Source organism: Neodiprion pinetum, chromosome 2 (assembly GCF_021155775.2).
Source record: "Neodiprion pinetum isolate iyNeoPine1 chromosome 2, iyNeoPine1.2, whole genome shotgun sequence".
Taxonomy (NCBI): Eukaryota; Metazoa; Arthropoda; class Insecta; order Hymenoptera; family Diprionidae; genus Neodiprion; species Neodiprion pinetum.
The window spans coordinates 13,102,465-13,128,601 of NC_060233.1; the positions used below are offsets into that span (position 1 = coordinate 13,102,465).

The window sequence follows — 26,137 nt, forward strand, 5'->3', positions numbered from 1 at the left end:
GACGTGAATCTCATTGGCTGCATCTGTTGTAATCCATTGTAATTCTATTGCCGGAACGTGGTAACTTCTCAAGCTAGTACGGAGACTGATAACTCATTCACACCAGTCACGTTTCACCACGTATTTTAACTGGTAGTACACAGTAATTGTAAACTCGAAAATGTCCACGCAGAAGACGAATCTTCTATGCTGCAGTTTGCTGTATTTCACAATTCCATGGATTGTTGTTCTAAACGCACAAAATGTATATGGTAAATATATTTACTGTTTTTACTCACCTTTAAATTTCATTCTCGTACCTCGATAGGAGGTTTGAATCTAAATAAGATGCAAATGTCACGGATCCAAAAACATTTTTTACCAACTGAATTTTATGAGTGAATAATTTCTTAAATTACAAATATTGCTAGTAGAATTTTTTTTCTGTTATACTGCGAAAATCCTTAAATTTTTCTCTAAAATTGGATGAAAAACTCGGAGAAAATTTTTGTGGATTGTGACTTTTCAGTGGTTTAGGATTTCAAAAAATTTTTGACTAGTAATGCACGAAAAATGAGAGAAATATAATATAATACCAAAAAGCATTTTCAGAAAAATTAAATTCTATCATAGACATGATTTAGAAATTATAAAGTAAACTGAAAAAATCAGGGGATATCCGGAAAGATTATTATTTTTTGAAAACATTCTGATGTTGATTTTATCCTATTTTTAATTCAAATAGTATATCCTTAAAAAAATATGAAATACTCTGTACATTGGAACTTTTCAAAATGAACCCCTTAATGAATTCAGTTTTAAATATTGAAAACTCTGGTCTTTCAGCAAAATTTTCAATATCAAAAATTTTATGAAACTACTTATATGTCACAAATTTCATATTCAATTATTATTTCAGCAAAGGGAACAAATTATGTAACCTGTGGATCAGTATTAAAACTTCTGAACATTGGCTCTAATGTCAGACTGCATTCGCATAGTATAAAGTACGGAACTGGAAGCGGTCAGCAATCTGTTACAGCAACAGAAATTCAGGAAGATGGTAACTCACATTGGCTTGTAAAAGCTGAAACTGGAAAGCAATGTATCCGAGGGTAATAATCCATATTCATTATCCAAAAAGGGCTTAGCACAAGACTGAGCATAATATTGACTGGTTCAAAGCATGTTTTTAAACTTTGTAATACATATATTGAAACAGAAAACCAATAAAATGTGGAGATATAGTGAGATTGGAGCATCTATCAACGAAGAAAAATCTGCATTCGCACCACTTCAGCTCACCTTTGAGTGGTAACCAGGAAATATCAGCATACGGCGATGAAAAAGGCGAAGGGGACACAGGGGATGACTGGCTAGTGGTTTGCCAGAGTGAATTTTGGGAACGGGATAATCCAATAATGCTGAAGCATATTGACACGAACGTGTGAGTTTCATAAAAGGGATATACAGCGAAAACCTGAAACAGGCACGAAACTCAGCATGTGAGTTTAATATGAATCAATTTTATACTTCAGGTACTTATCAAGCAGTGAAAGAACTTACGGCAATCCAATAACTGGCCAAGTTGAAGTCGTTGGAATGTACACACCGATGGGAGACAACTCAAATTGGAAATCAATGGAAGGTCTTTTCATACACCCCAGCGACTTCAAGGCGCAACATACCTATCAACATACGGAACTCTAAACTCGATTAGACAAATTAATTACAGTAATTATTTATTTTATATCGCAGTAATGAATAAAGAGGAAAACGAATATGAAACTGAATAAATCGAATAAATAGTTATTTCTTTTTTCTTTTTTTTTTCCTTAGCAAAACGTTATGAATCTAGTATATTTACAGTTCTTAGAATTTACATTTGATTTATCTATTTCACTTAGGTTCAAAGAAGCAAAGTAATACTAAACGATTATACATATTATATACATTATGAGAAAGAGACAGAATGTTGTCATTTAATTTAATAACAATATTCTTTCAATGTCCTAACTTCGATTTAAAAAAAATCATAGATATCCACACTCATAAGAAAAGTATCAGACCACCAGATTTCGAATTCTGCTAAAATTGGTAGGGCTCTTTCCTTGACCCAAAATATGGAGCTCCAGATGTGCAATTTCACATAACACGCTTTCATGTCCTCGGTTTAGAATACGTCATGTTATTGAAAATTCGTAGGTACTTCACTATTACTCTAAAAATAATATATCACTGCACACTACAGTTTTCACTGGAAAACAATGAAATTAATATTTAAGGCGAAAATATTCAACAGATTTTGTTTGTTACGTGATTTTATGCATGAATGTTCTTATATAATCAACAATTAATTACAACCAAAGTGGCGAGAGGCCTATTAGACGAAACCACATAGAAAACTTGTACTTTAGGAGGAAACTTTTGAGAATTTACGTTCTTTTTCTCCAGCCTCAAGACATCATTTTTCGATGTTACGACGATTCGGCAGTGAAAAAAAAGTTTTTTCACACATGGGGAATGATGATCATACGCAGAATGAGAAATGATTACATTTCTTTCCATATGCCTGTTTCGTGTAATTTTTTAGCCCTGAAAAAGCCGTTGAATGGAAAGAGGAAATTCCAGAGACCATAACTCCCGAATATTTCGATGATGTTGTATTTTTTGATGGAATGAGGATAGTAGCGTTGCCGGCCAGTTAGACAAGCGTGAAATTTCCACAGCCCGAATATCAGGCAGATGGATGAGACAGCAAAGAGTAAATCGAACAGCATTACTAAGACAACACAGGACTCTTGGCCGTACAACAAAAACCGCGCCAGAGCAAACGGGAAGGAAAAGTGCAAAATGAGTTGGAAGGCGCCCGAATTAGCTCCGAAAAAATGGTCCAGATGATCATACAAGTAGGAACCGATAATGATCAAGGAGTAAATTGAGGCGAATGAAGTGTAGAGACAAATTAGAATGAAGCTGCCCATGTTCTGCCGCAGTATGCAGCCGCCAAGCAAAAAACAATGGTGATCGCGATAATGAGAGCATTTTTTGCAGTGAACGCAATGTCGGGTGGGGCGAGAAGTGTACTGAATACATTTTTCGCAGTACCAAAACTTGTCGTTTTTGTTTATCGGTGGTTTAATTGTGGGAACGCGACAAATCGTGGATGAATCATCGGTCTGGACTTGAACCGCGAAAGAATCGCCCTGAGCTGATAAGTTTGAGTTCGAGGCGATTACGATGGTTGTCCGACTAATTCTGTGTATCGAAAACCAATTTGCGTAGACTTGCGCGCAAAGAAATACGAAAATTGGTGATATTTCTTCGCTTATCGTTAACGTTGAAGCGACGACAAAAAAACTAAATATCAAACTGAAGACTGGACAGAATCTGATGACCGTCAGAATAAATTTATTCTGCATAATTATTTTTACGGCGAAGTGGCGGATTTGAACAGTATTTCTGGAATCCCGCGCTTTCTCGTAACGGCCGTTTTCCGTTAGAAAACAGGGCTGCAAACTGCTACGACGCCATGTTGGATAACATATCTGTAATAGCGATCAGGATTTTGGTATAAGAATTGGGAGCCGTATTTAGTTTAACAAATGATGAATTGTCGACTCGGATAATCTTAAACCGGTATTTATCGGAGATGAATTTACCTGCTGTGGTGCGAAAAAGCAAGGATACTGAAGTCAGCTTGTCAGGTAGGACCGAGGGGACGGAGCCGCCTTGACAACAGAGGCAATCGGCCCGTCTACGTTCAGTTGCGATCCCGTGAAATAAATTCCGTGCAACGGTCATTCACGTATTTTCGCCACTAGTTCGGCCGACCTGGGCATTATATACAAAGCGAAATAAAAACAAACACCAAACAAATGAACAATTATATATGTATATACATGCATATATCACGAAATGACACGTGGTCCAAAGCTGTAATTTATAGTTTCGTTGTTATCCCATATTTACAATCATTATTCAACAGAGTAATCGTTCGGTGATTACGAAATGGTACTTCTGTTCCTTTGTGCCTGGCATCCAACTAGAAAATTTCAACTATAATGTACAAAAAAAAGTCCAGAAGGATCGGCAATCTAGTAAAAATTTTTGAATAATTACGAAACATCCATTTTTCAATAAATTTCTCATACTGGCATATTTTTTAAAATTGTAAAAAAAAAATTAATTTTTTCTCGCCAGGATAGACCAAAAAATCTCTGCACAAAAATATACTCGAAGATTTTACGTGTAATAAAAATGAAATTCCTGTAATTACAAAGCATGCTAAAGGAATATTTTTGAGACAACAGAGACAGTAATTAATTCTTCGAAATATGTTTTGCGAATGTGAAATTATTATATTTGAGAATGAAAATCAATTCTCTACAATTACCAACAAGGGGTGTTTCACTGAATTAAAAATTGAAAGTGTCAGCGTGATTACATATTTCATGATTACTCACATTTTATAGGGGAATTACGAGAGATTACTTGACAATTAATTTTACTTTGATTACGCGATTTCTCACAATTTCTTAGTTTTCATGTGATTTCGTAAAATTATAAAGAGATTTTTGTAATCCTAAATGGTTTCTCATGACTCCCAATGATCAATAAAACAGAATTTTATTTTAATATTACTGATTTCAGTGTGATTTCGGAGATTACGAAATAATTTCGAAAGATATTGATGGCATGATCCCTTGTATTACACACCACTTGATTACCAAGCACATGCAACAAATATTTTCAATTCTCCGAACACAAAATTTCTTTGCATATGTGATTTTGTGTGTTAATAAACAAAATTCTATTTTTAATGTCATAGATATAAAGAATGTACACAGATTATTGCTAAGATAGTGAAGAGAAAAATTCTTCGAAACATTCTTTGCACATGTAAATATTTATATTTCTGAATAAAAGTAAATTTTTTATGACGACTATGGAAGTGCGATAAAAGTTATGTGTTTTAGCTTCATGTCACCATTGACATGATCTTTGCACGTCTACTCCTGTAAATTCCAAACAGTATATCTGTTATCGGTTTTCACATATTTCATCTATCAAGAAATAAGGATTATTTCTTGAAATGTTAATTAATTTTCAGCTTGCAGTGTTTGCGGGCAGCAACATGACACGACAACATGTCCGTTTTTACTGGATCTTCATTATGTAAGGAGGGACCTGTGTTTCTTTTTTGCTTTATATCTGAAGTGACTGTTTTGAAAACACAAGAAAGAAAGTGTCCGCTTAATACAATTTGCAGCCCAACAAATCGATCATTTCTAATAAGTGTTTGTTGTTGATTTTTTCTTCTGCAATGGTCAGGTTAAAGATGCACCAGTCTTGTCAAGGGCGAGACAAACACTACCTGAAAATCTGGAAATCACCAAAATGGCGGATGGTTTGATGACGGTCACAACAAGGATCGAACTGCCCAGAGGAACAACGTTTGGTCCACTCTACGCTAAAAGAATATGGACAATGAATCCATTAACCCATTTCCCAATTAGAGTATTTGGCAAATCTACCTCTGAAACATATCATCTGGATTATTCAAACGAGAACAGCTCAAATTGGATGTGTTTTGTTGGCCCGGCGTCAAACGCCAAGGAGCAAAATCTGATCTGCTATCAGGTAAGCTTTTGAAATACTTTCAGCTCTTGTTTACACTTAGGTCACGCATTTATTTCTTCTTTCAACCTCTTTAGGTGGAACAGGATATTTTTTACACCGCGATGCGCACAATAGCCATAGGCGAGGAGCTGAGAGTTTGGTACGCACCTTATTATGCGTTGAGGATGAAGATGCCAGTGTTTAACGCTGACTTTGCTAATGTCAGCGCAACTATACCAAATTCAGAAATCCAACAAGTGATAAAGACAGAGAAAAATGGCGAACAGATTGGGTTACTAAGTGGGTACAGTTGAGATTTGAAGGAAAGTAAAACAATGCTAACACCAGTGGTAATAATTAATAATAATCCATCTGAATTATTACCAGAAAAAGATGTCGCTCAGGAATTGGCTGAGAAATTGCCTGCACAGCATCTCGGAGCTAGGGATGATAAAGCAACGTGGAACTGCAGAATTTGTTCAACTGTTATCTGCTCTGTCGTCGCTTATGCCAAGCATTTAATGGAGCATTATAAGCCATTGATTGGCGTTTATTGTAATATATGTAACAAGAAATGTAACAATGTGACGGTAATTTGTAAAAATTTATCATATCTGTTATGCACTTAGCTTTAAACTCACGATTAGTGTAATAAAATCTGAATCACCTATGGGAGATAATTTTCAAAAAAATGTATACTATAGACAACTCTGTTTTGTGTCTCTGATCACAGGCCTTGGAACGTCACAAGAGTTCCAAACACCCGGAGGAATCATCCAACGACAGTGTAGTTGGAATACCGACATCCGAAAGTCAACAGCAACAAAATGCACAAGTAAGTAAGAACTTGAAGATTGTCAAATATGTAGTTATGATATCCTGTGCAGTTTGCGAAAAAAAATAAAACATTAGTTTTAGATTTTGAAACACTATGAAAAAAAAAATCTTCACAATTTATAAAACGTCATTCATTTCTTGGTCATCCAATGATTGTTAATTTTCAGACCATCTTCCTGAATATAAGTGATTCCGAAGGACAGACATCGGAAGCGATGAAAGATATATTAGAGAAATTCAAAGCCGGAAAGGCAATAACAGAGAGCAGTTTGTTAGCAACTTCAACGCCGAATGATAAAGATTCTCATCACTCAGATCTACCGATTTTAGACACGAATTCTATAAACGTGAATGATTTACTCCAGAACAATGGTTCACTGATAGAGAATTCGTCACTCAAATCGATCCTTGAGAATCAATGTCTAAACATGAATTTAGGACTGAACACAATGACTGACTCTATGCTTTCAGTGGAAAATATTTCAGCCTCGGATTCTGTAAAGTTTAACGTCGAAGAGCTTGCCTCAGAGCTTTTAGATATTGTGCCTGATGTCGACAATATTAACAAAAGAATTGACAACCTTGAGTGTGATATATGCGATAAGAAATTCGAGAAGGTCGACTACTTATATCGTCACTTGCGCAAACACACTGGGGAATTCATATGCCCTGCTTGTCTACTGGTGAGTAGATACAAGACAGCTAAGACATTTTTTTTATTGTTTTTTTGTATATTTTTCATTCTCCATCAGATTTATCGTTTTTTTTTTTCATCATGAATCTGGTAAGCAGGTATGAAATGACAGAAAAGAATCGATAAGGTTTAAAAGAGGATCAATGTTTCGGGATAAAATTTTGCTTACAATTTTCTGCACGGTCTTTTTTTCACTGAATAGTACCTTATCTTAAAGTTTGGAAGCACCACTTGAACAGACTTGAGGATTATTTGATATCAATTTTGCTTGTATCGCAGGTATTTGCCAGAAAAGAGAATTTGCTGTCACACACGTGTTTTTCCCAAAAATTGGACTACCATTACGAGTGTCCGTACTGCCAGAAACCTTTTATGTTGAAAAAGTACTTAAGAAGACACATGGTCAAGCACACAGGTATGCATAATCAAAGATGTTTGCTTCTTTTCTGAAGATGTTTTTTAACCGAATGTGTACTTTTACATTGCAGCTTGGAATAATTGCAAGTGGTGCCACTCTCCGTTTTCATCGCAGTCCGAACTTGAGGCACACAAATGTTTGACCCCAAAGCATGAGTGCCTACAATGCAGCAAACGGTTTGTGCATAGAGCGCACTTGAATCGGCACCTGAAGTTACACGAAAACCCGAAACCAGCGGCGAAACGGGTGAGAAAAAAACCGCCGGAGAAACCTGTCATATGTGAGAAGTGTGGTGACGTTTTTAAAACTCCGTACAGCTTGAAGCAGCACCTCAGTTCGCACGGTGAGCAGTGAAAGAAGCTCCGCTGTAACCGAATTTATTGTGGCGAGAGCTGTATTCAATATGGTTGTCTTTCAGGGGAGCGAACTTACGAGTGTGACATTTGCCAGCGAAGATTTCATCGCATTGGTGTTCTGAAAGAGCATAAAGCAATTCATCAGGCAGCGCAAATACCGTGCAGCATTTGCGGGAAGAAATTGAAAAGCAAAAAAGCTCTGGACATCCACATGCTTTTACATGGGAACAAGAAATACCAATGCGACAAGTGCGATAAAGTGAGTTTGCAGATGTGGTTGAGATGCTCGAACCTTGTAGTAAAATGGTTATATATACCTTTGCACCCCTTGTTTCAGAGTTTCTTTCAGAAGTGTAACTACCAAAAGCACCATACCAAATTTCACAGTGAAAAAACACCGTACAAATGCTCTCTCTGCTCTCTACAGTTTGCAAACAAGCTCAAATACAACAAGCACATTGAAAGCCACACTAAGCCTGCCCAATTCATGTGTGCAACGTGTCCTAAATCTTTCCATAAGGTGAGGTAATACACAACGTTGCCTAAAATGAGCTGAAATTTGCGAAAATGTTAATATGGTGACCAGATATTGTATTGTGAAATTTTGAAAAGTTTTTCCGCACAATTTCCGAGAAAATGAGTCGAACTTGAATCGATGATTTAAAGGGGGAGGTCACCCTTTCATGATTGGTTTTTCAGAAAACTTTAAATAGCTGCCATTGATACGGGAAGGTACTCAAATAACCAACGATTATACGACTGAAAGACACTGATTTTAACTTTAATTTGGGCTTTGAAATTTGAGAATAGTTCGTAATGTTTTCACTGTATTCATTTTATCCGAAACGACGTTTTCATCTCTCTTCACTCATTAAATTCGACACCGTTGGTACGTTTTTAATGACATTGGTACATATTATATTCTGGGAAGTATTTTTCGTAAGAACTAGAACAACGTCCGAACTAAACCCTGTGAGTTATAATATAAAAAGTGCAAAAATTTCCAATCAGTAAGTAATATCACGAAATTTAACAAGTCTTTAATTTATGTGAAAACTACATGTTGCATTAGAGTGTGTACCAAGTTTGATTAAAACAATACAAACGGTATTGAAGTTATAGTACGATTGTTGAAAAAGATTGTTTCGTGTAAAATGAGTGCAGTTAAACAATTATCGATCACCTTCCAAGTTTCAGAATTCAAAGTGGAGACAGAACTAGTATCTTTTAGCTATACGATCGTTGGCTATTAGATACTCTTCTCGTATCAAAAGCTACTACTCAAAGTTGATTTAAAAATGAAAGTGCAGAGCCTGGGTTCAGCGTGCCTGACGTGATGGTCAGAACACTACCTGTTTCATTTATGAGGAATTTAACCGTTTCTAAATTCACTTGTATGATCTGCAGGAATGTCAGTTGAAACGTCACACGCAGACGAGTCATAGCGGGATTGTTTATCGCTGTCCGTATTGCCGAATGGCGTTCAGACACAGACATAGCGTGCGAAGGCACTTCGAACGCCAACATAATGCCTTGAGAGAGGACTGGGATAAGCCGGGATTTCTTAATCAGTTAACAGAAAAAGCTCCTGTTGAATCAATTAATCAGGCACAGATTGAGGATAACAAATTTTTGGTAAATTACGAAGATGTGAATAATAAGGATTTTGGGGACACGGACAATGCGCAAGGTAATTTCTCGATCATTTCAATTAAATGGATCGATAAAAAACAAAAGTCAAACATTTTAGACTCAATCACCTCTCTTAGTGACTTTTTATCAGGTTTCCATGTTTTGAGGTCTGAAAAATTACTTCTGAACATTTTCCAGTGAATGTCGGGTTTGTGTATGTGTGATCAATATTTTGTCCCACAATATCTGTAGAATGAATGAACGGATTTCGATGATATCGGTCTCAAACGACGCAGTTCTCTTAATTTAGAACTGATTAGATTTTGGATTCGAGTCGAACTAGCAATTTTCGAGTTATGCGTATACAACAAAGAGAAGAAAATATATTGTTTAGGTAATAATGTTTTCTGAGGTAGAAACACATCTGAGCGGCAAGTGTAGGCTGACTCATCAAGGTCAGCCAGATTACTAATTTTTTTTTCCTAATTTTAGATGGCGCTATGCTGCTGTCTGTCACGGGAATAGACGATACTGCATTTTTACAGACACCTCAAACTGACAGTGTGGTGCAACTTACCACGGAGGATGAAGCCAATTGCAATTCGATAACTGGTGAGCAAATTTGGGTATTGTATTTGCAATTGAGATTACTTTAATCCTTCAAGTGGGGAAACTTTTTTTTTTTTTAATTCGACAAGTTCTAAGCATCGCAACAAGGGCTTTAAGCCCGGAAGGTCATTAGTAAATTTATTTACGTATCTGCAACAATTAAAAAGACAAAGTTTTTCAAAACTGCTGTTATTCAATTAATTTGACCAAGAAATACGTCCAGCTTTTGAAAAAATATTTTTTCATGTGAGACTGCTTGTGGCAGTTTCAGCTAGTAGGGTTTAAAAACAATATTGCAATCCTAGGTCACGAAATTCTTTTGCAAGTGGCAGGCATCGAACAGCCAGGATCTATAACGAATTCAGATTTGTCTCTGACTGAGGTGCCGCAGCTGAGTATTAGCGAGTCGGATGCGCGTCTGGCAGAATCTGTACTTGGCAATGCCTATATATTTGGAGAGGACGGTGGTGATATTATGTTCTACGTACTAGATAACGCCCCAACAATTTCCGAATATTAGTGATAAGTTTGCTTTATCTAACTTGTTATTAAAAATTATTAGCACAATTGAACGTTTTTACGATAACGTTCAAGTAAAATTTAAGCAAAACGGGAAGATTGATCAACATCGACATTTCCTGGCGGCAAAATATTTCTGCATATTTTTAAAGGAATATCTAAAAATTTCACCAAATTATTTATAAATTCTAATGAACTCTTTCGGAAAGAGAAGGAGTAAAATCACCACTCAATTAAACAGAAAATCAAAACAGAAGCCCTATCAAAGGGCTTTGAAATTATGTTTACTATCGACATTTAAAGAAACGTCAAACTTCTGAAAAAAAGATCAGATCAGCCATGTACAAAGTTATAAGTAATAGGCTTTAGACAAGTTGGCCATAATGTTATTCAATTTCTGCATTTTTCTCGAAGTACTCGAAGTGAACATACGGCAGTTTTCTAATGTACCACAAGGACTGCCATAATCTGTGATATTAGCTACATAAATACTTTTAGTATGTTATATATTCTATGTATATTGTATGTCTAACGTATGCAAGCAACGATTTTGTAAGTCTAATACGTACTAACGAAATTCATTCTACTAATTAGAATTTTCATCGTAACTAATTGGTTATTATTTGCAGTTTAAAATGCAGATATCAAATTTATTTCTATTATGATAGCAATAATCGCTTTGTTCTTAATTTCAATCGATTTTTTAAGAATAATCTAAAGTAATTAATTTTATTCATTAAACATGAGAATTTGTTCATAACATTAAGCCGTCATATTTTTACACTATTTAAAATTTTGTAAAAATTGAAAATCTATAATTTATATGCTTCAATGCGTTTCTGTCGTTTGGTAGAAAAAATATGATTTTTAATTACCAACATGACTTGTAAATATAAATTCGATATCAATGTTTTTATGGTATCCCATTTTCGTGGAAAATCCACTGCTAGAGCTCAAAACATGGTAATAAACCAGAATAGAGAAAAATGTTTTAGTCAAAAGTTAGTTGGTTACGATTACGTTGACAAAAATGATTATAAAAATAAATAAATAATATGATCCCGAAATTTCCGACACGCGCCAACCTGAAACAAATTTATAAATACTGCACAACGTACTCCCGACAACTTTTGTATAAAGTATTTTTGTCCATACCTCGTAGCCACTTTTGTATCAATTGCAATAAATATATCAGAATAAGACATCCTTAGAATATGTACATACCTATATGTAAGTACATCTAAAGAGTGCCTGTTCAAAAAGCTGGTATGCTTATACCTATGTATGTATGTATAGATACATATACATATGTTAAATAAATACTTGAACTCTAAAATAGACATATATATTATACACGTAAAAGAAAAAAAAATATGTAGTAAGTAAAAAATGCGTAAGACTGATGTTACTGTGATACATGTTGTGAAAGTACATGTAGATAGAGAAACAGAGGAAAATAACAGAGATATTATTATGCAAAATACCATAAGATAATATTTAAAAAATATTATTATCCCACTTTTATCATACTTATGTATACATATATATATAGATATATGTGTATATACATATACTGGGGCTGTGCGGTTACCAGAATTCTTCGGGTTGGTCGGTCCGGGAAAATTCTATTAGTTTCCCTAAAAATAGCAGTTTTGTAGAAATTTTTGGGATTCCCTGATGACTGATGATATACTTTTTACTGACAATACTAATGTCATTTAGATGTACTATTCATTTCGGGTTTCGGGTTTCTCAGATTTCGGTTTTACGAATATTCCGGGTTTCTCGACCATTCCGGTATCACTAAAAAACCCGATCCGATACAAACCCGTCCCGAACCCAGACATTTTTCCCCGAGATTTTGGGAAACTGCACAACCCTAAGATATATTATATACATGATTGGTACTTGTTATGTTATGTTATTCAAAACAGCCCTTAGGCCGGGAGTTAATAAATGATAAATATACAAAGTGTTTGTATGTATAGCCTGTCTATACTTCTTCCTGTTCTATTGGGTATCTGTATTTTTCTGAATACCACTTTTATATATCACGATTGAGATTCAGACAACTGCGTACGACGTACTTGACTACCGCTACTTAGCACATTACGATCTAAAGTATGATAGTAATAATATTACGCAGTCTGGGATATTGAAGGTTGTCCGAAAAAAGTGGTTAGGATCGGTAGAATACATGAGATGTTGCCATGGTACTTAAAATTTTCAGATATTTGTCTATGTGGGCTTTGAGAAAATTCAACTCAAAAAAACGGGGCTCTACGAAAATGGGGCGATGAAAAATTGTGTTGATAAATTCAAAACGACTGATTCTATTTTAACGGTCATAGTTGGACAAACGACTATTTGAAATGCATAGCCTATGTTCAGGATGTTCTTCTGGTGTAAAATTTGAAACACTTATATGTCTACATCCTTTATCAGAGTGATAAAAATAAAGAAATCCAAATCTCAACGTAAAGAGAAAAAACTTTGACAACCATACGATAAGAATATTCATTTGAACATCAGAATGTATATGCTGTGATAGTCTTTTTTTTTTGTCTACGGATTTCTTATTTGTATTATATTGCAAAAAAGGGGAAAAAACGACAATCAGTTTTGGGTTGTTTTAGATTATACTATAATTTATAATGTTAGTTATGCTACGAATACAAGACTACATACAATATTAATTATTGTATAATAGAATAGCATACAATATAAACAGGACTTTTGATTAACGTTGAATTTTGTAAATTACATACGGGTTTGTATAACGCTAATTGCGTAATAACCACATGGGGTGGGAGGAGGGGGTCACAGCACACGTTAGGTCTCATTTTGATCAAATTTTCAATTTACCCATTAATATGACTCTCTACTATGGCACAAGTAATTATTTGATAGAATAAAACGATAAAACGAAAAACGATATTGGACAGAAAAAAAACAACGTAAAAGGTCAAAATTCAAAATGAACTTTGCGAATAAAATATGCAATAAATACCGCCACAAAATTTTTGATATCAAACACGGAAGGATTAATTCAAAAAACAGTAAATAGATAAATAAGATGGAAAAGAGTATTTCAAAGTGAAATAGAAAATTAAATTAAAAGACCAAACGTAGCGCCACCTTAACCTACGTGCGTACTATGGCACATATCTATTATGATACGATATAAATATACATTAACAAACATGTAACACAGGAAGATTCAGGTATAACTGGAACATTTTTTTGGATAGATTCTTTTCGAATGTCAATATTTATCGGGTAGATATTGAAGATTTCATTCGCCTTTTTGATTAAAATTCGGAGAGTTCTAAATTGTATTACTTTTCAATAATACCGAATCTCTCCATGAATTCCTGGACTTCTTGTGCGTCGACCAGGTGAAATAAAAAAAAAAAAAGTTTCAAACGTACTTTAGCTAACTGTTACCACTTTCATAGATTTTTCTACTGGTTTGAAAAGCTATTCCAAAAGCAACAGGTAAGGCTCACAATGAAAAATTCTGATGTATTGAAGTAAACAAATTATTTTTCGAGTATTGCCAAGAACTCTCATTGCATAGAAAAAAACCTAACCAATCAAAATATACATACAAGAATATTTATAATGTTTTTGATGCAGAAAAAAAAAAATCGTTCACCCGAAATTTTCTTGAAAAGAAACTTTATTCATAGATTTTTTGACAAGGAATCTCCTTTTCAACATTTTACGATCATATACCTAAATCATTCTGTACAATAGGAATAACAAACTATAATTAAGCAATCATTCGATTCAACGATCTATAAAACAGTACTTGAGTTTTTTTTTCAAGTTAAAAGCGCTGATTATAACTTCGATAAACAAAATCACTGTCAAATTGTACAAGGTATTATATATATATAATCGGTATTTCAGTCTGTGGTTAGCTGAGGTAATACACAAACATTTTTTTTTTTTTTTCTTTTTTTCTCAGTTCCAAAAAGCTGGGAGATTATGGTTTTTTTAGTTCGTTCTCTGTCATACCACGTCAGATCTTTGGTCTGTATCTTTGCATCCAAAATCATAAACACATAAAAGACTCTAGTAGACCTTAGACTGGTATTTCATGTAATAAGATTAATTTGCATTATCATACATAACGTAAAACTTAGTTCCTACTTAGCCAGAAAAATGTTTTTAGAAAGAAGTACGACAATGCAACGGCGTACAGTATTTTGTCCCGTTGTTGACGCTGTTGGGACTCAACTTCAACCGCTAAAATACGTCGAGTCAACTTTCCGACCTGACGCCGGAGGTGCTGTATTTCTTCCGACGGCGGCAACGAGACATCCAATGAATTGTACGACGGCGTTTGTTCCCTGAAATACCAATATTTCCCTGGTAAATGTGTGATACGCTCAATCCTCTGGGACCTTATTCTGATATTTTATTACTTGTCACAGCGAAAAGTGATAGAACCAGATGTTGCTGGGTTAAATTGTAACGATAACATAACGTCAAAATTTATTTTCGGTAATTTCACAGGCAAAAACTCAATCATCATTATTTTCAGAGTATCAAAATAGTTTTGCTGAGATCAATGAACTAGTTTAGTAGACCATTTTATTGAAAAATCTTCAACAGAGTGACGTGAGTTCCTCGATCTAATCCAATAAAACATTCGTAGGGTGAAAAGTACCAGGTAACAACTGTGCGATATTTTATGTGGACTAACTGAAAAAGTTAGTTTATCTTTGCAAAACTATTTTGATACTATAAAAATCATGATCGACACATTTTTGCCTTTGAACAGTTGCAAATTAATCCTCAGGTACGTCTACTACTTATCCTGAAAACATTGAGCTGCATCACTCATGTCACTGTGATAAGAGAGAATGATTTTAGAATCAGTACCCACGAATCCCCAATCCGTATATGCACCTACCTAACTTGCCTGACAATTTGATTGTCGTTATTGTATCGGCCTCGAGACCTAGAGACGGTCGATGGCGTCTCTGTATTTTCATTCGTAAATTCATTTGGATCCTCTTCGTCGACGGCAGGGAAAAAATGATCGTCCAATGTCAAAATGCGGGGGGGAGTCTGAAATTGATATACATAAAAGAGATTTTATGAGTACTTCCTTAACTTTCCTTGATTTACTACCCTTGTTATATTCAACTTTTTAGAATAGAAGAAAAACAAAGTATATACATTGAAAGACAACTTTTATTAGTAAACTAAAATACGGTCTTTCATGAGTTCATTTTTTTGAACATGTCAAAAATAAAGTCAGATCTATTTCTGTGAAAATACATGTACTTACCTGGACTCTGATCATGCCTGGCTCTGGCGGCATAACGGAATTTTCCAAAATAATTTCTCTAGGTGGAGCCTTTGTACCTACGTGTTGATCCTGTCCTGTTTAAAGGAATGAAAAATAGGCTTGTTCAAATGCTGTTACTCATTTCGTCAATGCGAATAGCTAATAAAAATGTCAACTTTCCCAAGACGGTAATTCAAATAATACATTTCGGTGGAATAAGGTTTGAAAAAATAATCATCAAGCAAAAACAATTGCTGAAATACTTCCAATATACGTGAATATTTGGTAACATGTACAAAGAATAATAGTGTACAAGAAATGAAGACATTTCAGAAAAATTGAGAAGTTGAAATGTCATTCTTTCAAATTTACAAGTTACGGTTAATTCTAATTAAATTCTAGGATATATCAATTGCAGGGGATTTATTTCGAAAAGCTAATGGCGTTGAAAGGATATTTCTAATATCTGAAGGATTATCAGGATAGTAACATTAGTCCGTGTTTACTAAAAATAAGAGAATAAAAAAAAAATTATCAAGAATCTAGAAAACTTTGTTTTCTAGTACAGTATTGAGAATTTAAAATTGCCTGTGATTCCTCTTAATTTTAACCATCACCACTGGCTTAAACCGATGACACAAACTATACTAGTAAACATCGAATACCTATGAAATTTGGGATAATATAATCCTACGTACGCATGATCTGATCCGTGAAAGCTATAAAATACATAATATAGTATACGATAACCGAGTTGAACGTGAAACACATGAAACATAGTTTACAGACAATATAAGGGAAAACAAGAAGTTACACTTATATAAGACGTCATAATATTGATTAAAAACTAAAGAAACATAATGGAAAAATGCAATGTAAACCATACAAAATAGCTGGGCAAGATATACTGTATAGATGTTGGCAGTTTTAAATCAGGTTAATGCACACAGTTTCATAGTTCAGAAAAAATTAGAACATTCTTGAAACTGACAAAAAAAAACAAGTTATGCCACAAGGATCTTGTATTTTTGGATTATCACAGTCATTAATAATAGTAAGTAAGTAAGAATAAAAATATTTGCGAATACTGGGTAGAATTGATCCTTAAATAAAAGACAAGAAATATAAAGTCCAAAGTAAATAATAGTATCAAATATACTTGCACAGATAATGGCAACATAAAAAGTAATTATAAGTACCTTCAATACCGAATGGCCATTGTATCGAAAAATTCATAGAAAACAAGTGTTTTTTTACATATCTTAAGGGGTTACATGGGTCTTGCAATTTCAAAAATTCCGTTTTTTCTTTATTTTTTGTTGTAATATAATAAAAGAATTATTTTATTCAAACTTGAGGCATATGAAAGAACAATATATGAATGATATTTCATAAAATTTCTGTCCAAGAATTTTTTAAATTCAGCCGCTCAGAACTAGTTACCGGAGACGCAGTACTTTCACGGTAGACACAATAACTCATGGTAGCTTCATTTGAATTCAAGAAACCAATATTTTCTGTTAGAAGGTGAGTTTAGCTAGTGAATGAACGAAGAATTCTTAAAAAAAACTTGAAATTGCAATTTTTGGCAGAGCTTTTTGCAAAGTACGATTTTCGCTACTGTTTACATCATGTATTGCCTTGTAAAATGAGTTGTGATCAAAGAAAAAAAAAATCCTTTGTTCGTCCACCAGTCAATCCTATCTAGAAGAACTGTGCCAAATTTAAATAACATCACTGCATTAATTTCTGAGAAATCGTGTCCACCGACTTCAAAAATATAATTTTGAGAAAAGAACGATATACCTGCAACGCTCCAAGCCAGTCGAGCTTAATGAAAGGAAAATTTCCAAAGGCTCTCTTCCCTAGACTTTTACTCCAATTGACTTGAAACGATGGGAAAATATTTTTGACATGTTGTACTATTATATAAAAAAAATTTCAAAAAATGGATTCTTTGAAATTTTAAGACCCATGTAACCCCATAAGTTTTGTAAATTTTTTTTATGTATACATGGAAACTCAGGACTATTGCCCCATATGTTGTCAATGTGTTCTCTATGAAAATCTGAGACTGTAGGGTTTTTGTACTTTTTACAGGAAATTTCTCGTTTGCGAATTACAGCCTTTTAAAATTGGCCAATCCACTAGTATCTGATAGTTCAGGACAGTTGCTGAGTGCATAACAATCAAATGACGATCAGTCAACGCTGTTCTGCGCCATCAGATGCTACCGGATTGGCCAATTTCAAAAGGTTCCAATTCACAAACGACAAATTCTCTATCAGCAAGAAAAAACGTTTTACTCACAGATTTTCACAAGGCATACATTAGTAGCTTCTGGGGGGATAGCTTTGGGTTACCTTGAATAACATTGAAAGTTACAGTGGCGGAAGAAGAAATTGCAGGGCAAATTGTGAACAATAATTAAACAAGTAAGAATAATGAGGTTGAAATTTGTAACATTAACATAATAACGGATTTTGAAGAGAAATCACAATCTCACAACTTTAGAATTGTTTGAAATTCAGTAAACAAGGTGGGCACTGAAAATAGTTATAAAAATTACCTGACTTTTCCCTGGCTTTCCCTGACTAAAATTCAAAATAAAATTCTCAATTCGAATCACTAATAAATGAAGGGCCTAATGAATCGGTTCTTGAAAAACACATTTATAATCTATTTAATAGTTTGCAAACTTAACACCGTCAACGTAATTCTAAAGATGCAAAATAATGATTTCTTTATAAACATTTCGTTGTGTTAGCATTACTAAATTAAGACGCATAGAGAAGAAAGGTAATTCAGTTGACAAACGACAAAAACCAAACACTCATTAATATCACAAACCATTTTTTTACTATGAAACGCACATTTGGTGAAATCAAAAACAAAAGAATCAACATTTCTCAAGAGTAAAGCACCACAAACAAGTTGAAAACATCATAGAATGACTGGCAATATTTTTGGAAGACTAGTAAGTCAAAACGTAAACTAACAACAACGAACAGAAACATAAGGAGGCAGCCTATTTATACACCCAAAGAACAGAGTGCTTAGGATGTCTATTTATAAATAAACCAGTGCCAAATGGGTTAGCAACTGAGCATAAGATTTTGGCGAATATCCTATTTTACTTTGTGTCACCACCCAGTTATTGAAATGGAATTAAAACTTACCAGCAACAAGGATCCTGTCTGGTACATGCATCTCGAATTTCTCGTTCGCCAGCATCTGATTCCAGCTTGAGCCGTTCATCCCAGGAACATTCTCGTCGGTGTAATCACCGCTGACTCTTATGCTCTTAGGTACCCTCATTCGTTTGTTTATATCCAAGGTGAAGTTCGAGTCATAGAAGCTGTCCGCCTCGCCATTGAATCGAGTCGGACTATGAGCCTTGGACATTTTGCCTGACATGGATAATAGAACGAGAAAAATGTAGACAAAGAGAAGTAGTGGATACTGATTTCAAGATTCGTGACACTATTCGACCTTCTTTGCTTGGAAAGTCGGAATATTTATATCTTGACAACCGGAGCCGCAAACAGCCGTTGAATTCAACCCTTTTTTGTATACAATACGAAAAATACAGACGAACCTGACGCGATATAATGATGGTTGAAAATTAAAACCTAACCTACGAATAGTCGAGGACAGTGTTTTGCGATATTCGTAATCGTGCGATTCGTCGAGTGGGCGGTTTTGACATCAATTTGCTTATATATCGGGCCATATTTGAATAAATAATGCTTGTTTGACGACATCTACGTACCTGCCGTTGTTGTCGCCGAAGATGAATATCAAAGTAGCGAGCGAACTTTGCCGCGGAATGCCAAACGTTCCATATTCGATAATTTCAAAGCTCGATTCTCAACTGACCGTCAATTACGTAACGGATGATAACCACTGACTTAGAATTGGACATGCTCATACCAGCCTGTCATACCACGAAGTTTACAGAGAAAATGCCAACAGCAAAAACGTAGTATTGGATGTATTGGACGCAAAAATTTTAGAATACGTCCATTACGCTATGATCCGTAATCTCTTAAGTTCGTGGTAATCTCATTCTTCGTTTTTTTAGTACCTTTGTCAGAAAACTTGGGCATTGCAAAAAACAAAATCACAATCAGTCGGTAAAGGTGGTGCTCTCGCGTGCTGAGCAGTATGGTGTATACAGAGACTTATAGGAATAGACTGCGTGGTCTGTGTACCAAGCTGAAGCCTCAATTAGAAAGAGACAGCAACAGCGCGCGCCGAACTCTCTGCTGCACGGTCGAAAGAGTGGGGAGCAGCCACCAGGCAGGGAAAATGAAAAGACAAGCGGGGAGGTGTACTTCCATAACCTAGGTATTTTCCCCGCCGAGCCACCGATTAGAGTGAAAGGTCGGCTCCCACTGTTGCCTTCTCTGTCTAATTAGGGCTTCATCTCGATGCACGGACGGCGCAGTCCATCTCTTATATGTCTATGATGGCGTAGCCACTGAAATGTAGAGTGCGTTCCGAAATTAGTGTCAGCAATCTTTTAGTGCTCTTGCGTTGCTGTGTTCGTAGCTAGCTCTGCCTCTGTCCCAAATGAGTTCAAATATAACCAAAAAAGTGCTTTAAGGCTTATTCAACACATAACAAATAAATACTTAAAGAAAGGGATAAGACTAAATTCATGTTACGGTGATTGTGATAAAACTGTAATAAATTTTATATTTGAAGAAATAGTAGGTGTTCTTAATAGTGTTGTGTATATAAACTCTAGTACTGCAGCACCTGAAACGAGTAATTCTTCCAACAATGAATCTCAAGACTGTGACAATACAGATAAAATATCAAGTAAAAGCTTAAAAATCATAAAAAAGATTGCTAGTAATTTATTATTAAAAGGTGGGAAAGTAAGACGCGATCTCTTCTATCATGGTAGGATAGGATATGCAACTACTGTATTTGTTGGTAATAATAATTCTCCTCAATTTAATGAGTATATCGTTGCACAATGTAAGGAAATTAAAAACGATCTAAAAAATCTAGCATATGAGAGTATTGTAAACAAAAATAAGCAAACCCAAAAGGATGAATTAGAAGTAGAGATAGATAATGGATATTTTCATATAGAATATCCAGAAGATAGTGTTATTGAAGTTATAAAAATCCTAAACAGTGAAAAAGCTAAAGATTTAAATTTAAGAGTCGGCATACTAAACATTGGAGAAAGTACAGTAAGAGTTGAAAGCATAGGGGAAAAAAGGAATTACACAGACCTTGCGGATAATAGTGATATAGCATTGACTTTTAATACCAGTGAAGGAGAATTAGAAGTTAGATTGAATCCTGATATGCGAAATAAAGACCTAATAAGGGTAGAAGTAAGGTCTGCTGGAGCGATTAAAAATTGTAACGAAGAAATAGGAAAGAATTGCTTACTAGAAAGTTTATCAGTTAATGAAGCCATAGGACAAGGGTATTTTAAAGAACCTGGAAAACTTTGTCAATCTTCTGAAACAACGAGTCCATCCAGCAAGATTGTCGAGGAAGAAAAATTGCAGAGAGGTAATAATTATTGGCAAGATAAAAAAGTGCAACGCTTAATGGAAAAATAAGAAGGTGGTAAAAGAAGGTAGATCTACCGATTCTGAAAATAAAATCTCACGGTTATTATTCTTAATTAAGCAAAAGTGGTCATAGTATTTAGTGATAAAAACCATAAAAATACGCACCAATAAAATAACCTTATTAGTCGTAAAAAATAACTTGTTTTGTTAATCATTCCGGTTGTTATACTATCTGTGATAATAAGAGATTTTTATGTTACCATCAAAAAATGTTAAAAATTCCTCACACGAACAAAGTGGTCATTCAATGAGTTCAGGTAAAGCAGATCGTAAAATGAGTAAAAAACGGAAGCGTTCTGTTGCAGACAAAGATGATACAGTATCAAAGAAGCTGCGCGTGGATATAAATGTTACTAGTAATGAAGATTCAGTATTTCCTAGTGATTTACAAGATGAACCTAGACAGAATTTGTTTCACGAAGAAAGAAAATTTGCTAAAAGTGTTGCGGGCAGAGAAGATACACCTAGGTTTAATAAGTTCTTAGATTTTTTAATTAATGGAGAAGGAAGAAGATATGTAGAAATTCTGAAAAAAGAAGGAGTAAATTTAACTAATATATTCAGTATTTTAGGCAGAGCAGGAGCTAATGCTTCTGAAGCTTTTAAAGACTTATATGACCTTTTGTTTGATGCAGAAGAAAACAAAACACAGTATTTAAAAACTCTAGAAGAAGAAGGAATAAATCTATCTAATATGTCCAGTATTTTAGGCAGAGCAGGAGCTAATGCTGCAAAAGCTTTTAAAGACTTATATGACCTTTGGTTTGATAGAGAAGGAAATAAAACTCAATATTTAAAAACTCTAGAAGAAGAAGGAATAAATCTAGCTAATATGTCCAATATTTTGCATGGAATAGGAGCTAATGCTGCTGCAAACGCTTTTAAAGACTTATATGATCTTTGGTTCGATGTCGAAGGAAATAAAACTCAATATTTAAAAACTCTAGAAGAAGAAGGAATAAATCTATCTAATATGTCCAGTATTTTAGGTGGATCGGGAGCTAAAGCTCCTAAAGCCTTTAAAGAATTATACGATCTTTGGTTCGATGAAGAAGGAAATAAAACTCAATATTTAAAAACTCTAGAAGAAGAAGGAATAAATCTATCTAATATGTCCAGTATTTTAGGCGGATCGGGAGCTAATGCTTCTAAAACCTTTAAAGAATTATACGATCTTTGGTTCGATGGAAAAGGAAATAAAACTCAATATTTAAAAACTCTAGAAGAAGAAGGAATAAATTTAGTCAATATGTCCAGTATTTTGAACGGAGTAGGAACTAATGCTGCAAACGCTTTTAAGGAACTATATAATACTTTTTTTGATAAGCAAGGAAAAAAACAATATTTAAAGGCTCTAGAAGAAAAAGGGATAAATCTAGCTAATATATCCAGTATTTTAGACGGAGCGGGAGCTAAAGCTTCTAAAGCTTTTAAAGACTTATATGATCTTTGGTTCGATGGAGAAGGAAATAAAACTCAATATTTAAAAACTCTAGAAGAAGAAGGAATAAATCTATCTAATATGTCCAGTATTTTAGGTGGATCGGGAGCTAAAGCTCCTAAAGCCTTTAAAGAATTATACGATCTTTGGTTCGATGAAGAAGGAAATAAAACTCAATATTTAAAAACTCTAGAAGAAGAAGGAGTAAATATATCTAATATGTCTAGTATTTTGAATGGAGCAGGAATTAATGCTGCAAAAGCTTTTAAAGACTTATACGCTCTTTGGTTCGATGGAGAAGGAAATAAAACACAATATTTAAAAACTCTAGAAGAAGAGGGAATAAATCTATCCAATATATCAAGTGTTTTAAGTGGATCAGGAGCTAAAGCTGCAAACGCTTTTAAAGGCTTACATAATCTTTGGTTCGGTGTAGAAGAAAATCAAACTCGATATTTAAAAATTCTAGAAAAAGAAGGGATAAATCTAGCTAGTATATCCAGTATTTTAAGTGGAGCAGGAGCTAACGCTCCGAAAGCCTTTAAAGACTTGTATGATTTTTGGTTTGATGCAGAAGGCACTAAAACACAAAATTTAAAAACTCTAGAAGAAGAAGGAATAAATCTAACTAATATGTCCAGTATTCTGCATGGAGCAGGAACTAATGCTACAAAGGCTTTTAAAGAACTATATAATACTTTTGTTGATGAGCAAGGAAAAAAAACACGACATTTAAAGCATTTTATTGAGAAAAAAGATAAGGAAGAAAGTTTTACGCCGCACAACTTATCTGGTATATTAAGTGGAGCAGGAGCTAAGACTAAAGATTCTTTTAAAAAATTACACAGTGTTTGTTTTAATGACAAAGGAAAAAGAACAGAACTTTTAGATGATTTCTATAATGCAGGTTTTAGGCCAGGTAACTTATCCTGTGTGTTATGTGGAGCAGGAATTCGTGCTTCTTCTATTTTAAAAAGATTGCATAGTGTTTGTTTCAATGAAAAAAGAGAAAAAACAAAACTTTTAGATGATTTCTATAATGCAGATTTTAGTCTGGATGATTTATGCAGTGCATTGGCTGCAGCAGCATATAGTTTAGAAAAATTTCATGATTTTTGTTTTATAGGTGAAACAAAAAAGTATTTAAATCATTTCTTAAAAGAAGGTTTCACGCCGAAAAATTTATCTAAGATATTGCACGGAGCAAGAGCTAAGATTTGTTCTGCTTTAGAAGATTTTCATGATGTTTGTTTTGATGAGACAGGAAACAAAACACAGGTTTTAGATGATTTCTATAAGGCAGGTTTTAAGCCGAGTTATTTATCCGGTATATTATCCATGGCAGGAAATAATGCCTCTTATATTTTAAGAGATTTTCATAAATCTTGTTTTAACAAAGAAAATTATTTAAACCACTTCTTAGCTGAGAAAAAACTCTTTACGCCAAAAAATTTATCTAAGGTATTAGATAGAGTAGGACTTAATATTCGTCTTATATTTGAAAAATTACATGATCTTTGTTTTGATGTTAAAGGAAATAAAACACATTATTTTAGTGATCTTATCAACGCAAATCATAAGCCGAGTAAGTTACTCAGTATATTGTATAAGGCAGCTATAGGCATTAGTGGGATAGAAGAAGACAAAACAAACGATGCAAGTTCTAAACTGAGTAATTTATTCGATAGAACGAAGCAAGAACAAAATTTAGATAGTTTACAACAAGGCGGTTCTAAAGTTAAGAGAAAAACCCGGAAGGGTATCACTAACCAAAGTAAGAACAAATAAGATGATAAAATTTCAGACTCAGTAGCAGGAAGCTCTTGCAGCTCAAGAGATTTATCCCCAAAACAAATACAGTCAGTGCACCATAACCAGTATACCCACAAAGTAAAGGATGTGCTACTCGGATGTATCCGTTCAGCCAATGGCGTCAACTTAAGGGAAAATATCAGTGATTGTGTATAAAACTTCTCTCTAAATTTTTTACCATTAAATTACCCAAAAGCTGCAATAAACAGCACCTTTGTTTCTGTTTTATTTCAACAAAGAAGTCTAAAATATGTCCTTTTTAGGCGAAACATGCAAGAAGGAAAAAATCTTATTCTACAAATTAAAAATATAGTATACTCGAAAGCTTTTCAGAGAATCCATTGTGTTGAGTTTTACACGAACAAGAAAACTTTCTTTTACTACAGTATTTTCTATGATTTTAAAGTTAATTAAGAAAAGTTTAGGATAATGACTCATTGGATTGACACATATTCTGACGCTCATGGGTTATGTTATGTTTATTGTGATTGAGTTTGTTTCGCGCTCAGCCAACTATGGCGCTGTAAGTTTCTCTGTGTTGACAACATAACCATCTAGTGTGAAAAATTAGCCTTCAGATTCATTGTTCACAAGTGTACATAACACTACAGACAAGCATCTGTCTAGTGGTTTGACGCAGCAGCAGCGCTGCTTATTAAGGCCGTGTTCGAAAATTGACTGACAGTACTGTCAGCAATCCTTTATCTCTTTTGCGCTTCCAAGTTCGCGAATAGCTCTGACTCTGTCCTAGGGAATTTTCAGTACTGTCAGTCAATTTACGAACACGGCCTAAATGTTTTGCGTTTGCTGCTCTACTGTTTGGATGAATAAACTTCAAGCAGCAAAAACTTCCGCCGGAAGTGCTAGTAACTTTCAGTGAATTGTTACTGCTCCCAATTTTGTGCTGCCCACGAAATCCCAGCCTAATAATACTGGCACTATCACTTGTATGCCTAGAAATATAGCTGACTTTCCGGAGAGAGAGATAGCATAGCAGGGAAGTATCGTCTCTCTCGCACCGATACAGTCTGTCAGTAGGCCTGTGCACCTCTTTGCATGCGTCTTCGTTTGTAAAACAATTTCATTTCATTTTTGCCTAGACTTACCCATGCATGCGCAGTAGCCAGTAGAAGAAGATACTTCCCTTCCATGCTATCTCTGTCTCCGGAACCCCCACCAACCTATAGCGATCATTCCAGTGATTATATTTCAGTGGTGTAGACACTCTAGTATATTTAGGGGCAAAAGTATAAGGGGAAATGTTACTACAAGTTGTTATTCTCAAGCGCTTAACACAATCTGTGGTGAAA

The 26,137-nt window shown here is 34.6% G+C and overlaps 4 protein-coding genes across 10 annotated transcripts; 3 read left to right on the plus strand and 1 right to left on the minus strand.

Moving 5' to 3' along the window:
* The first annotated feature begins 26 nt into the window (after nucleotides 1-26).
* LOC124213237 (stromal cell-derived factor 2) lies at nucleotides 27-1,791 on the plus strand. The gene is made up of 4 exons (XM_046614321.1): nucleotides 27-251; nucleotides 899-1,094; nucleotides 1,202-1,426; nucleotides 1,518-1,791. Exons 1-4 carry the CDS (start codon nucleotides 161-163, stop codon nucleotides 1,687-1,689), a joined length of 684 nt encoding a protein of 227 aa, XP_046470277.1. The 5' UTR covers nucleotides 27-160; the 3' UTR covers nucleotides 1,690-1,791.
* A 1,713-nt stretch (nucleotides 1,792-3,504) lies between these two features.
* Nucleotides 3,505-15,702, plus strand: LOC124213224 (PR domain zinc finger protein 15-like). 3 transcript variants are annotated; one of them, XM_046614293.2, is made up of 14 exons: nucleotides 3,505-3,686; nucleotides 5,093-5,157; nucleotides 5,314-5,622; nucleotides 5,697-5,901; nucleotides 5,989-6,191; nucleotides 6,335-6,436; nucleotides 6,606-7,121; nucleotides 7,412-7,547; nucleotides 7,621-7,893; nucleotides 7,969-8,165; nucleotides 8,244-8,426; nucleotides 9,314-9,596; nucleotides 10,031-10,150; nucleotides 10,453-15,702. In XM_046614293.2, exons 1-14 carry the CDS (start codon nucleotides 3,632-3,634, stop codon nucleotides 10,665-10,667), a joined length of 2,862 nt encoding a protein of 953 aa, XP_046470249.1. In that variant the 5' UTR covers nucleotides 3,505-3,631; the 3' UTR covers nucleotides 10,668-15,702. The 3 variants fall into 3 exon arrangements, with proteins under 3 accessions (XP_046470249.1, XP_046470250.1, XP_068989975.1); XM_046614294.2 differs by having other exon boundaries at nucleotides 3,524-4,079; XM_069133874.1 differs by having other exon boundaries at nucleotides 3,524-3,917.
* Nucleotides 14,541-19,987, minus strand: Tango11 (transport and golgi organization 11). 3 transcript variants are annotated; one of them, XM_046614316.2, is made up of 6 exons: nucleotides 19,744-19,987; nucleotides 19,151-19,381; nucleotides 16,670-16,690; nucleotides 15,972-16,066; nucleotides 15,591-15,748; nucleotides 14,541-15,024 (listed from the first exon to the last, which is right to left on the minus strand). In XM_046614316.2, exons 2-6 carry the CDS (start codon nucleotides 19,374-19,376, stop codon nucleotides 14,814-14,816), a joined length of 711 nt encoding a protein of 236 aa, XP_046470272.1. In that variant the 5' UTR covers nucleotides 19,377-19,381; nucleotides 19,744-19,987; the 3' UTR covers nucleotides 14,541-14,813. The 3 variants fall into 3 exon arrangements, with proteins under 3 accessions (XP_046470272.1, XP_046470270.1, XP_046470271.1); XM_046614314.2 differs by lacking the exon at nucleotides 19,744-19,987 and adding an exon at nucleotides 19,609-19,631; XM_046614315.1 differs by lacking the exons at nucleotides 16,670-16,690; nucleotides 19,744-19,987.
* Nucleotides 19,988-21,575: 1,588 nt separating this feature from the next.
* On the plus strand, nucleotides 21,576-26,116 carry LOC124213227 (uncharacterized). 3 transcript variants are annotated; one of them, XM_069133876.1, is made up of 3 exons: nucleotides 21,576-23,934; nucleotides 24,820-25,350; nucleotides 26,041-26,116. In XM_069133876.1, the coding sequence occupies exons 1-2, from the start codon at nucleotides 21,768-21,770 to the stop codon at nucleotides 24,981-24,983; spliced, it is 2,331 nt and encodes a 776-aa protein (XP_068989977.1). In that variant the 5' UTR covers nucleotides 21,576-21,767; the 3' UTR covers nucleotides 24,984-25,350; nucleotides 26,041-26,116. The 3 variants fall into 3 exon arrangements, with proteins under 3 accessions (XP_068989977.1, XP_068989976.1, XP_046470252.1); XM_069133875.1 differs by having other exon boundaries at nucleotides 24,820-25,857; nucleotides 26,041-26,067; XM_046614296.1 differs by lacking the exon at nucleotides 24,820-25,350 and having other exon boundaries at nucleotides 26,041-26,100.
* Nucleotides 26,117-26,137: the final 21 nt, after the last annotated feature.